This window comes from Carcharodon carcharias, chromosome 15, assembly GCF_017639515.1.
Source record: "Carcharodon carcharias isolate sCarCar2 chromosome 15, sCarCar2.pri, whole genome shotgun sequence".
Classification (NCBI taxonomy): Eukaryota; Metazoa; Chordata; class Chondrichthyes; order Lamniformes; family Lamnidae; genus Carcharodon; species Carcharodon carcharias.
This window is the reverse complement of record NC_054481.1, coordinates 26,355,611-26,368,827: the sequence shown is the minus strand read 5'-3', so window position 1 is coordinate 26,368,827 and position 13,217 is coordinate 26,355,611. Positions and strand designations below refer to the sequence as shown.

General features: G+C 42.1%; 1 protein-coding gene across 1 annotated transcript in view; it reads right to left on the bottom strand.

The window, feature by feature from the left end:
* The window catches only part of tecpr1a (tectonin beta-propeller repeat containing 1a), an 82,038-nt gene that overhangs the window by 20,474 nt on the left and 48,347 nt on the right, over positions 1-13,217 (bottom strand). Inside the window, exons 14-18 of the mRNA XM_041205776.1 lie at positions 11,057-11,214; positions 9,842-9,969; positions 8,842-8,944; positions 6,969-7,062; positions 4,123-4,202 (exon numbers count right to left, since the gene is read on the bottom strand). Of these exons, the coding sequence (XP_041061710.1) occupies positions 4,123-4,202; positions 6,969-7,062; positions 8,842-8,944; positions 9,842-9,969; positions 11,057-11,214 (563 nt within the window). The remainder of the gene's footprint in view (positions 1-4,122; positions 4,203-6,968; positions 7,063-8,841; positions 8,945-9,841; positions 9,970-11,056; positions 11,215-13,217) is intronic.

The following is a 13,217-nucleotide window of genomic DNA, read 5'->3' as shown; positions in this document are numbered from 1 at the left end:
CTACAAACCTTCTTAAAGCCCAAAAAATACCCATTAACCAATTCTCTCTGTTTCCTATCCCTCAGCCAATTTTGTATCCATGTTGCTACTGTCCCTTTTATTCTATGACCTATAACTTTCCTCACAAGTCTGTTGTGTGGCACTGTATCGAACACCTTTTGGAAATCCATATACACCACATCAACGGCCTTGTCTTCGTCAATCGTCTCTGTTACCTTTTCAAAAGACTCCAGCAAGTTAGTTAGACATGATTTTCCTTTAACAAATCCATTATGACTCTTCCAAATCAATCCACATTTTTCCATGTGACTATTAATTCTATCCTGAATAATTGTTTCTAGAAGTTTCCCCACCACCGGAGTTAAACTGACTGGTCTGCAATTGCAGGGCAGATCTTTATAACCTTTCTTGAACAAGGGGCATTAATGTTTGCAAGTCTCAGGTCCTCCAGCACATCCCCCGAATCCAGGGAACATTGAAGGATTATTGCCAGTGCCTCTGCAATTTCCACTCTCACTTCCTTTCAATACTCTTGGATGCATCTCATCCGGTCTTGGTCTCACATGGACTGCAGCGGTTCAAGGTGACTCACCAGCACCTTCTCAAGGGCAATTAGGGATGGGCAATAAATGCTGGCCTAGCCAGTCACACCCATATCCCGCAAAAGAATAAAAAACTATACACAGCAGTAATTTTCAAAAATAAAAAACTTAAAAATGCTACTTTAGCTTTAAATAAGAATATCAGCACAAAAGACTATTTGAAAGTGCACTCCTTACAGCATTGTGCAAGCTCCATCAAGTGAGGCACGTCATTGCCGAGGAATGACATATCTCCCCTTCTTCTCATGTGAGTAATCGCATTGCTGGGAATGTACAATAGGCCCCCAAACAGTCAGAGAGAAATAGAAGAGCAAATATGTAGGCAAATTTCAGAGAAATATAAAAATAATAGGGTAGTAATAGTGGGGGATTTCAACTTCCCCAACATTAACTGGGCTAGACATAGTGTGATAGGTTTAGAAGGAGCGGAATTCTTAAAATGCATCCAGGAGAGCTTTTCAAGCCAGTGCATAGAAGTTCCTACAAGAGAGGGGGCAGTCCTGGCCGTAACTTTAGGGAATGAAGCCGGGCAAGTGGTAAAGGTATCAGTGGGGGAGCATTTTGCAGATAGTGATCATAACTCCGTTAGGTTCAAGACTGTTATAGAAAAGGACAAGGATGGGCCAGAAATCAGGGTTCTAAATTGGGGAAAGGTTGATTTTAATAAGATCAGATATGATTTGACCAGAGTGGACTGCGAGCAGCTACTTTTAGGTAAACCTACATCAGGACAGTGGGACTCATTCAAGAAGGAAATAGGGAGAGCACAGAGCCAACATATTCCAGTAAAGACAAAGGGTGGGACCAACAAATCCAGGGAACCCTGAATGTTGAGGGATATACAGGATTGGATAAAGAGAAAAGGGGAGGCTTATGGCAGATACCGAGGGCTCAAAACAGCAGAGGCCCTGGAGGAGTATAGAATGTGTAGGGGGGGGGATCTTAAATAGGAAATTAGGAGAGCAAAAGGGGGCATGAGAAAACACTGGCAGGTAAAATAAAGGAAAATCCAAAGTTATTTTGCAAGTACATTAAGAGTAAGAGGATAACTAGGGAAGGAGTAGGGTCCATTGAGGACCATAGTGGTAATATGTGTGTGGAGCCGGAAGACGTAGGTAGGATTCTAAATGAATACTTTGTGTCGGTGTTCACAAGTGAGAGGGATGACGTGGGTATGGAAATTAGGCAGAAGGACTGTGATCTAATTGAAGAAATTGACATAGAAAGGGAGGAGGTTCTAAGTGGTCTGGCAAGCTTAAAAGTAGATAAATCTCCAGGCCCAGATGAAATTTATCCCAGGCTGTTGATTGAGACAAGGGAGGAGATAGAAGGGGCGCTGGCAATAATTTTCAATACCTCCCTGGCCACAGGAGAGGTGCCAGGGGACTGGAAAACAGAAAATGTGGTACTGTTATTCAAGAAGGGAGGAAGGGATAAACCAGGGAACTACAGGCCAGTCAGTCTAACCTCAATGGTGGGGAAACTATTGGAAGCAATGCATTTGACATAATCTGCTTGGACTTCAGCAAGGCTTTTGATAAGGTCCCGCATGGGAGACTGATAACAAAGGTAAGAGCCCATGGGAACCAAGGCAATTTGGCAAATTGGATCCAGAATTGGCTGAGTGGCAGGAAGCAGAGGGTGATGGTCGATGCCTGTGTCCAGTGGGGTTCCACAGGGATCGGTGTTGGGTCCTTTGTTGCTTGTGGTATATATAAACGATTTAGACTTGAATGTAGGAGGGTTGATCAGTAAGTTCGCGGATGACACGTAAATTGGTGGGATGGTAAATAGTGAGGAGGATAGTCTTAGATTACAGGAGGATATAGACGGGCTGGTCAGATGGGCTGATCAGTGGCAAATGGAATTTAATCTGGATAAGTGTGAGGTGATGCACTGGGGCAGGACAAACAAGGCATGGGAATTCATGATGAATGGTAGGACCCTTGGAAGTACCGAGGATCAGAGGGACCTTGGTATACATGTTCACCGGTCCCTTAAGGTAGTGGGAGAGGTAAATAAGGTGGTTAAGAAGGCATATGGGATACTTGCCTTTATTAGCCAAGGCATAGAATATAAGAGCAGGGAGGTTATACTGGAACTGTATAAAACACTGGTTAGGCCACAGCTAGAGCATTGCATGCAGTTCTGGAATCCACATATAGGAAGGATGTGATCGCACTAGAGAGTGTGCAGAGAAGATTTACCAGGATGTTGCCTGGGCTGGAGAGTTTTAGTTATGAGGAGAGATTGGATAGACTGGGGTTATTTTCCCTGGAGCAGAGGAGATTGAGGGGGGACATGACTGAGGTGTATAAGATTATGAGGGGCATAGACAGGGTAGACAGGAAGGAACTTTTCCCCTTGGTGGAGGGATCAATAACCAGGGGGCATAGATTTAAGGGCAGGAGGTTTAGAGGGGATATGAAGAAGAATTTTTTCACCCAGAGGGTGGTGGGAATCTGGAACTCACTGCCTGAAAGGGTGGTATAGGCAGAAACCTCATAACGTTTAAGAAGTATTTGGATGTGCATTTGTGATGCTGTGGCATACAAGGCTATGAGCCTAGTGCTGGAAAATGGGATTAGAATAGTTAGGTACTTGTTTGATTGGCGCAGACTTGATGGGCTGAAGGGCCTTTTTCTGTGCTGTAGGTGTCTATGACTCAGCATCAAGCAATGTGAGGTAATGAAGAGCGCAGCCAAGATACAGTGTAAATTTCCTTTGACAATGCGTGATGATCTGATGACTGAGTTCTGTTAATGCACCTACTCATGCACAAGACTGGAATGTTATGAATCTTGAACCTCTTCTGCCATTCAGTGAGATCATGGCTGATCTGAATGCTAACTTTATCCATCCGTCCTGGTTTCATATCCCTTAACACCCTTGGCTAGCAAAAAATCTATAGATCTCAGATTTAAAATGATTAATTGAGCTGGTATCTAGTGCTTTTAACTCTCTTAATTGGCCTGGCTCTGACTCTAAGGTTATGTCCACTTATCCAACATTCTCTCACAAGTGGGAAAAATTTCTCTCTATCTACTCTAGCAATTACTTTCTCAATCCTATAAACTTCAATCAAATCACGCCTTAATCTTTTATAGTCCAGGGAATATAAACATAATTTATTCAATCTCTTTTCACAATTTAAACCTTGAAGTCCTGGTAACTTTCTGGAAAGGAGTGCAACGCAGATTCACAAGGTCAATATGTACATCTGATGCCCAGAACTGTACATAGTGTACCTGATGTTAGGTCACTGCTTGGAGGTTTAAAGTGGGGTAGAGTGGTTCTCTTATGTGAATAATTTCTGTGATAGATGGCATGGTAGCTCAGTCTAAATTTTGAGTATATTTATTTGGAGCTATAAATCCACCAAGTATAAGCAATAAAGAGTTAAATTCAGACAGGTGTCTCTCCTCACTGTACTACAACAGTTAGCACTGTGCAAGCTAAAAAAATCACCAACACCACATATAAAGTTTAATTCTAATCATTGGTACATTTGAGTACTTACGCAGGGAAGTCAGCTGCATATTGCCATCCTTCCCGATCAGTCCCTCCTGGGGCATTGAAATCAATATACCAATCAGAAACCTGCCAGTGAAGAAACATGGCTTCAAAGAAAGAAATAGGTTAGCTAGACAGTGCCTGTGTGTTTGGGGCTACTCTTGATGGATGAGATTTAATCTTTCAGCACAGATATGAATATGATTGGTTCAAACTTTGAATCTTACAGCATGGGAAATTTCACCATATTAACCTTTGACTGTGCTGCTCTCTGCTGCCACCATCGGTCATCTGCCAGGAGTTACAGAATTAATTATCAACTTCCATTGTATTACCATCAATAACTTGCACTTATGTAGAGATTCTAAGGTAGTAAGGAGCACAGGAGCTTTATTAAACAAAATTTGACATTGAGCCATGTAAAGAGATTTTACGACAGGTGACCAAATGCTTGGTCAAAGGGGTATGCTTGAAGGAGCGTTTTAAAGAAGGCAAGTGAGGTAGAGAGAGCTTAATGGCGGGAATTCCAGAGCTTAGAACCCAGACAGCTGAAGGCACGAGTGCCAGTGGTGGAATTGGAGATGTGCAAGAGGTTACAGAGTTAGGGAGATTATTGCAGGCAAAATCTTTACAGAGCATCTTTACTTGTATCGATAACAAAAATTGCTTCACCTGTCTCACCCCTCTTAAACAGTATATATTTCACCACATTTCCACTTCTCTTTAGTTCAGAAGAAGTCATATGGACTTGAAACATTAACTCTGTCATTCTCCCCACAGATGCTGTCAGACCTGCTGAGTTTTTCCAGCATGTCCATCTTTGGCCCGCTGCAACGTTCCAGTGAAGCTCAACGCAAACTGGAGGAACAGCACCTCAGCTTCCGATTAGGCACTTTACATCCCTCCGGATTTAACACTGAGTTCAACAACTTCAGATCATGAACTCTCTCCTCCATCCTCACCCCTTTTTGATCCCCTTTTCCAATATGTATTTTTAAATATTTATATGTATTTTTCCCCACCTATTTCTATTATTATTTAAAAAATTTATTTCCATTCATTGTTTTATCCCCACCTTTTAGCCTATTTTGATTTTTTTTCCACACCATCCCCTCCCCCCACCCCACTAGGGCCATCTGTCACTTGCTCATCCTGCTTTCTACTCTTAATGTCACCCTTAGCACCTCCTTTAGCCAGTATCACCACAATCAACACTCCTTCGGCCTTCTGTTTATGACATCTTTTGCAATCTCTCCTTTGCCTCTATCTATCGCAGGCCTTCTATCCAGCTTCACCTGTCCCAACCCCCTAAAACAGTATATATTTCACCACATTTCTACTTCTCATTAGTTCTGAAGGAGAGTCATACGAACTCGAAACGTTAACTCTGTCTTTCTCTCCACAGATGCTGTCAGACCTGCTGAGTCTTTCCAGCAATTTTTGTTTTTGTTTCAGATTTCCAACATCCACAGTATTTTGGTTTTACCTTTACTTGTATCATGGCCAAGGTACAAGTTGAAGCTCTGTCTCATTAGTCTGCACAGAATGTGCCTTTTGTGCAAAGTCAATGTTTCACATTACTTGGCTTTATATTGAATAGGATAAATTATTTTAGTCATACATCATTAGCAAGATTTAAAACCTGTGCTTTATTTACATATCTTATAAAAGATTTTATGCAAATTGATGCAAGAGGGAACAGAGCTACTGACTGCTGCCCTCTTGACAGGACAAGAGGATCTGTACCACTGGTTGATGTGATTGAGACAGCTGGCTCAGTGGATGTGAGTGAGGATCAGCAGTCAAGATTTCCAACTTCTCTCAGCTCAGGAAAGGGTTGTGGAAGTGAAGGAAGAAAAATACAAAGTCAGGGATTCTGATTTGCTCCTTGGCAAACTCAGTTGAGAATCTGTGAATTTGCAGGTCAGTCCATCCATTTACCCTCACTCCATGAGTGGCATTTAATTCTCTTTCCCTTCACCACCACTCTGCTTCCAGCCCTTTTCTCTCTGTTTTATTAAAATATTTGTTTATCTTCCAATCTTCAGTTCTGATGATCAGTTATATGCTCAAAAAACATGAATTTTCTCTTTTGGACTTGGCTGTGACCTTCCTACAGTTAAGGTAAACTCTCAGCTTGGTATCAAAGGTTCCTACATCAATAAAAATGGGCAGCAAGGTAGAAAAGTTGAGGGGTTTGGAAAGAGTTCCAGGTTGACACATGAAGACTATCTAGTTAGACAAGGTATAAAAGTCCCTGAGTCCATCTAGAGGAGCAAATCCCTGTGTGTCCAAAGGAGAGCGAGAGCTTGCAAGGAAACTGCTGCAAAAGACAATAGTGTTAGCACTGTGACTTTTACCCACTGTTTAAAAACAATGATTTAAAGCTTGCCAGCAGGGGAAAAGACATCAGTGTTAACCCTGCAATCCTGGAAATAAACACAAATAAATATAGTTATTGTAAATGAAAGTGTTAACAGCCCTTCATTTAGATCGCAAAAATATGCGTCTGACAAACATGGATTGAACGTGTGGAAAGAATGAGAGAGAAGTATAGAAGAATTGACCCTCTCAGCTAGACGTAAAGATCCCATAGCCACTCCTTCAAAGAAGAGCAGGTGAGTTATCCCCAGTGGCCTGACCAGTATTCATCACTCAATGATGTTTCCTACATTACAGCAGTGACTACACTTCGAAAGTTCTTCATTGGCTGTAAAGTGCCTTGGGATGTCCTAAGCTCATGAAAGAAGCCACATAAATGCTAGTATTTATTTTCTTCTCCCTCTAAAGAAGATTTAAAGTAACAACAACAGCTTTTAATGGGTATTAAGGCATTATGATGGTTGTGCATACCCAGGTGCATTGTGAAGGAGGTTTGGTGTGCGCCTTGGTACATTCTTGCAGACCTGATGCATCGCTCCACATGTATCTGTCAGTTGGCAGTCCCCTGTAAAAGAGAAACTTTAGCATAGCTGTTAGTACAGCACGCCCTTCTGTCATAGCACCTTATTCACAGCAACATCTCACGTCTGTTTTGTCATCCATCACCTAGAATTATATGTAGGCCGGAACTTTCCAGCACCCCCCCCCCCGACTCCACCCCCCCGCCACTACGGCGGGTTCCCCCATGGCGGTGCAGGCGAGCCATTGAAATCTCTTTTCACATCAGCAAGACCAGAAGATCCCGCTACTGAGAGGGACTGGAAAATCAAGCCCATAGAGCTGGATTTTTGAACCTTGCCAGTTCTGGGATCAGAGACAGGTGGGAGCTAAGAATTGTCCCACTGGTTGGCATGCCGGTTCCTTGGCTCCATCCTGCCTCTGGGCCCTTTTTGCAGAGCGGGATCAGGGAGCGGCAAGGCGGGTAGCCAATTCAGCTCATTAAAATCCACTTAAGGCCAATTAAAGGAGGCTGACTGGGATTTTATAGTCAGTCTCCAGGTTCCAGCAGGCAGCGGGGCCACTTCAGGTGCCTGGTGGCAGGCTCCTGGTGGCAGACTGGGGGAGGATTGCGCCAGCGTTCCAGCCAAGCCTAGAGGCCTTCCTGGCTACTGCCACATCCAGGCTTGTACACGTGTTCCCCCCATCCCCATTTCCATTCACCACCCCCACCCCCAACTCTCAACAGTGGTGGCCTGGTTGCAAAAGTAAGAGTTGGATAGAAGGCACCTCCATCTTGAAGTCTTCTGTTCCTTGCAAGCTGGAAGGCCTCTGGTTGGTTATCCAGCTTCGAGAGCCTGCCCTGTCATCCTTAATTGGATGCAAGCTTGTCTCCATGCTAATCAAGAGGGTGCTCCCATGAAAGTTACAATGAGTGTCTGTTTCCCCATGGGATCCGAGTTTGGCACCCGGAAGCAGTCCTGACTTTTGTGTTCCACCACAAGAGGGAAGACTCTGTCCATAATCTACAGCACAGTAACAGACTATTATGTTACAGGTGTTTATGGTCTACATGAGCCTCCTCTCACCCTATCAGCACATCCTTCCATTCCTTTCTCCCTCATGTGTTTATGTAGCTTCCTCTTAAATGTGTCTATGCTATTCACCTTAAATCCTCCCTGTGGTAGTGAGTTTCACATTCTCACTGCACTCTAGGTAAAGAAGTTTCACCTGAATTCTTTAATGGATTTATTATTGACTATCTTATATTCATGGCTTGTAGTTCAGGTTTCCCCCTATACGTAGAAACATCTTCTCTATGTATATCCCCATCAAACTCCTTCATAATACTGAAGTCCTCTATCAAGTCAGCCCTTAGTTTACTTTTCACTAGAGAAAAGAGTCCACCTTGTTCAATCTTTCCTGATCATTTTGTGATGTCCAAGTAATTTACTGTTCAAAAACACACGTTGTAACATAATCCTAGCCATTTCTACATATTATGTCACAGCCACTATTTTGATTAGAGCAGGAAAGTTCTTTCCGATGTCCTGACCAATACTGATACTAAATCATCACTAAAATAAGTTAACTGGTCATTATCACAATGCTGTTTGTGGGACCTGCTGTGCACAAATTGGCTGCCATTTTTCCTACATCACAATAATGCATGTTGGGAAGACCTTATATGAATGCAGATTTTTCTTTTCTTTTTCATTCAAGAAATCACCTTCGAAGTATGGGCAATAAAGATAAGTTTCTAAATAAATCCTTGTAATAAGTAAACATTCTAACAGGAACTCAGAACCAAAGTTTTCTACTGATACATTTTAGGTTTGTTTCATACCGACTACTGTATCCGGTAACAGGATTCCAACGTTGGTTTTCATAGATGTAAACACACATTACATCTGACTGCGTATAAATATTATCTGTACTGCTAGCCAGTCCTGAAAAAAATACATGACAAATTAATAAGAAGCATGGATTTAGTTAAGTATAATTTATATATTTTCAGATACTAGGGATAAATGAACTTTGGAGAAACAAAATAGCAAGGTGTAACAGCCAGAGCAGTACATGTGTAAGGTGTAAAATTTCCACAACTGATCAACTGATAATTTCTATCAGTGGGTCAATCTTAATTCAACAACAATAACATGTTCATAGAGCACCTTTAACATAGTAAGATATCCCAAGATGTCTCATAGGAGCAATTGTTAAAACAAATTTTGATACCGAGTGGAAGGATGGTCAGATGGGTTAGATGATTGAAAGTTGATTAGAGATAGGTTTTAAGGAGTGTCTTAAAGGAGGATGGATAGATGGACAGATGGAGAGATTTAGAAATAACCTCCTCCAGCCCTACAATTCTCTGAGAACTTTGCCTTTATCCAACTGTGGTCTTTTATGCATCCACCATTTCCTTCGCTACGTGACTGCCTTCACCCGGCTAGGTCCTAAGCTCTTTCAATTATTACAAATTCTGAGATTATGTGTTAAGGCACAAGTGACCCATTGACGCAGAACAAAGAGCTCACAGTACGAATGCAATGAGCCTTAACTCCAGAATAAAAGTTGAATTTCTGCATTGCTCATTTCCTGATGTGAGCAGCATTAAATGGGGAGGTGCAAAGCAGAGGGTGCCTGCAGGAGAGAGAAGACGTGTACTCTGGTTCCTAACACCTCCTGGCAGACAACCCCGGAGACACTTGGGCAGGCAGCCTGGAAGCATATTGAAAGGCCACCTCAACATAGAGGTGCGGAGTCTAGGTGGACCATAAGTTGTGGGGACAATAAGTTAAATAAGTTAATGACATAAAAGGAAAGTAATTAAAATGAATCACCTTGAAAGAAGCCACCTCCATATCCACCTGTATAAACCCAGGCTGTGTGATCATATCCAATGCCCCATACAATTCCTTGGCTGTTGCATTCAACCAAACGGAGATGTCCTCCAATCTGACGCCAGTACCTACAGAAGATAATTTTAGAATCATTTAATCTTGCAGTACATAAGGGGGCCATTCGGCCCATCGTTCCTGTGTCAGCTGTCTAAAAGAAACTACCTGGTTAATCCCACCTCCCCACCCCGCATTCCTTCCCTCTAGCCCTGCAAATTTTTACTTTTTAAGTATTTATTCAATTTTTTGTTGAAAGTTACTAGAGAATCTGCTGCCACATCCTTCCAGGCTTTGCTTTAATACAAAGCTACACACAAATGCACTTGATCTATTTTACCAGAATCTAAAGTTGTTCTCTTTATATACAGGAGAATGTGAATGTAACATATACTGGTTTGTAAACCTCTGTAGCAGTTTTGAAAAGTTTTGCAGATAGTGAATTGCAAATATTTCATGACATGGTTTCTCACATTTCAATCTGTAATTTTGAAATTAAAAATTATATACAGGTATCTGCACTGCGCATAGAAGCCTATCCATATGGAAAGGAAATCAAATGGACGCCTGACGAAAGGCTGGCCATTACCGCCCACTTTGTGCTCCACCCCCGCCCTCACCAAATGTTAATTTTTTAAAATTTCATTCTTGAGATGTGGGCATTACTGGTGAGGCAGGTACTTACTGCATTTCCCTAGTTCCCCTGAGAATGTGGTGACGGTGGGCTGCCTTCTTGAACTGCTGGTTGTGGTTTTGTACAAGTGAGTGTCTCGCTGGGCCAATTCAGAGGGCAATGAAAAGTAATCCATTTTGGTGTGGGACTGGGATCACATGTGGGCAAGACCAGGTAAGGACAACAAGTTTTCTTCTCTGAAGGACATTGATTAACCAATTTCTTTTCAATAACAGGCAGAATTTTTGGTGGGACCAGAAATTCCTGCCAAAGAAAACAGACCTTTGCTGCTCTGTCAAATTTTCCATCCTGCCTGTGACAAATCCCATGGTGGGCAGGACTGGAAAATCCCACTCCACAATCCAACAGCTTTGTGGCACCCTTTTTCCACATGAATTTCAGTACAAGCTATGCTGAATACATTATTGAAGCATACAGATCATGCACTGCTGTTTAGATCTGGGCAACCTGAAAAAGAAAGGACTTACAATTGGTCACTTGGCGTAGGATGTTGTGCTGCTTCCAGATTTGGGGTTGGCTCACTGACGAAGATGTCTCCTTTACACGTGATGGACCAAAGGGCCTGGTTAGATGGGGGTCCTTGGAGTCCCCTGCTATCACAGCATGCTAAACTCAGGACAGCAAGCTGTAGCACAACACATTATACTGCATTACAAACTATAACTCATAAATATAATACAAGGATGATAGCCACTTTATTTAGTTTGGATGAAACTTAACCTGCTGCAAATGTTGACTAAAACATTCCATTTTCTACTCAAACATCATCAACAACAACATGCATCTATACATTGTGCTTTTAACTGCGCTTCACAGGAGTGTTATCAAACAATTTGACCCTGAGCCACATAAGGAAATATTAGGACTGGTGACTAAAAGTGACAAAAAGGTAGGTTTTAAGGAGCACCTTAAAGGAGGAGAGAGATGTGGAGAGTTCATGGATGGAATTTCAGAGCTTAGGGCCCAGCCAGCCCATGGCTGCCAATAGTAGAGCGGTTAAGATCAAGGATTTGCAAGAGCCCAGAATTGATGATATGCAGAGATTTTGGAGAGATTTGGGCTGACAATACCAATAAAGGCACAACTACTAAATCTAGTGCGCCAGGCAAGTAAAAATCTTTGTTCAGTTACTATATCACTTTTTTAAAGTTTCAAACAATTTAAAATTGCAAGTACAAAATCTGCTTTCGTACCTCATTGTTTTGTGAATAAGGTAATGCAACAAGGAGAGACACTATTTCTTGTATGAGATGCTGATATAATTTTATCAGTGGTTACCAATTTGAAAAGGATTGTTAGAAGTGTTTGAATAGTGCGAGTTCACCTTGGATCTCCAAAACATTTTTGGGCTGAGTTGAACAATAAAATGTGGAATTCCAATTGTTTTCCAATCTCTCAATGATTTGCCTGGTATTTGTGCCATGTAGGTTGGTTCAGGAGAATCATAAGATTGGACCGTAATTTGCAATGGGTGGCTGATATCAAGAGGACAGCAACAGACATTACTCCACCAAAATGTGTTGGGGGAGAGAAGGAACAAATAACAATTCAATCTAGAGAACCATGGGAAAGGGACAGTGCATATAAGGATATCAGGGGTTGCCTGTGATTCTGGCCCAAGCCTTTCCATAGCTGAATAGGATAACAACACTTTCTGTCAACCTCATGGCACTTTGGGTCAAAGATTAGTCAGTGTCCTCAGGACAGGATGAGCAAAAAATTAATTGGGGAAAGGGTGAATCAAATCAAATTATTTCTTCCAGGTATAGACATTCCTTTGCAAAGACTCATGCTGAGGTTGACTTGCCCCACTCTAAAGGGAAGCATTTGCTCCTAGACTTTCCCCAGCTCAGTTGAGAAGAGTGACAAAAGATCATGCCCTGCAAGTCTGCGCCAAAGCAAGTTAGATGCTGAGTTTCAAAGCTGCCTTTGTTTGCTAGTTTTATTGAACATGACCATTGCACAAAGACTTGCTTCTTATTTATACCATATGGTTTTGCTCTGCAGAGAAATTTCAAAAATAAAAGCAAATAAGAATCGTACCACAGACAAGATCCTTGGTTCACATCTAAAAATCATATCATAGACACCGCAGTGGCTCAGGAAATATGTTGATGATGATGAACAGGAATTTCCCAGCTTCAATCTCTGATTCAAGTTGAGTTGACTGCACTTCTCCTTCATAGGGCAATATGTTCCTACAATTCAACATCCACTGGCCAAAGAGAAAAAAAATCAACCAGGGTTTTGTTCCTGATCACTATCCTGTGAACTGTGTTAAGATGTGCACTGATGTGGGCAGCATCAGCCAGAACTGAGTTGCACAAACTATAGGCTGACACTCCTGGTGCCAGAACTGAGGGAATGCTGCAATGTTGGAGGTGCCGTCTTCTGGATGAGATGTTAAACCAAAACCACGTCTGCCCATTCAGGTGGATGTAATGAATTCCATGGCACTATTCAATGAAGAGCAGGGGAGTTCTCCCAGGTGACTTGTCCAACATTTATACTTCAAGTAACATCAGATCATGACACATTAACTGGTCACTTATCCCATTGTTGTTTGTGTGAACTTGCTGTGTCCAAAATGTTTGCTGTGTCTTCATTATAACAGTGACTGCACTTCAA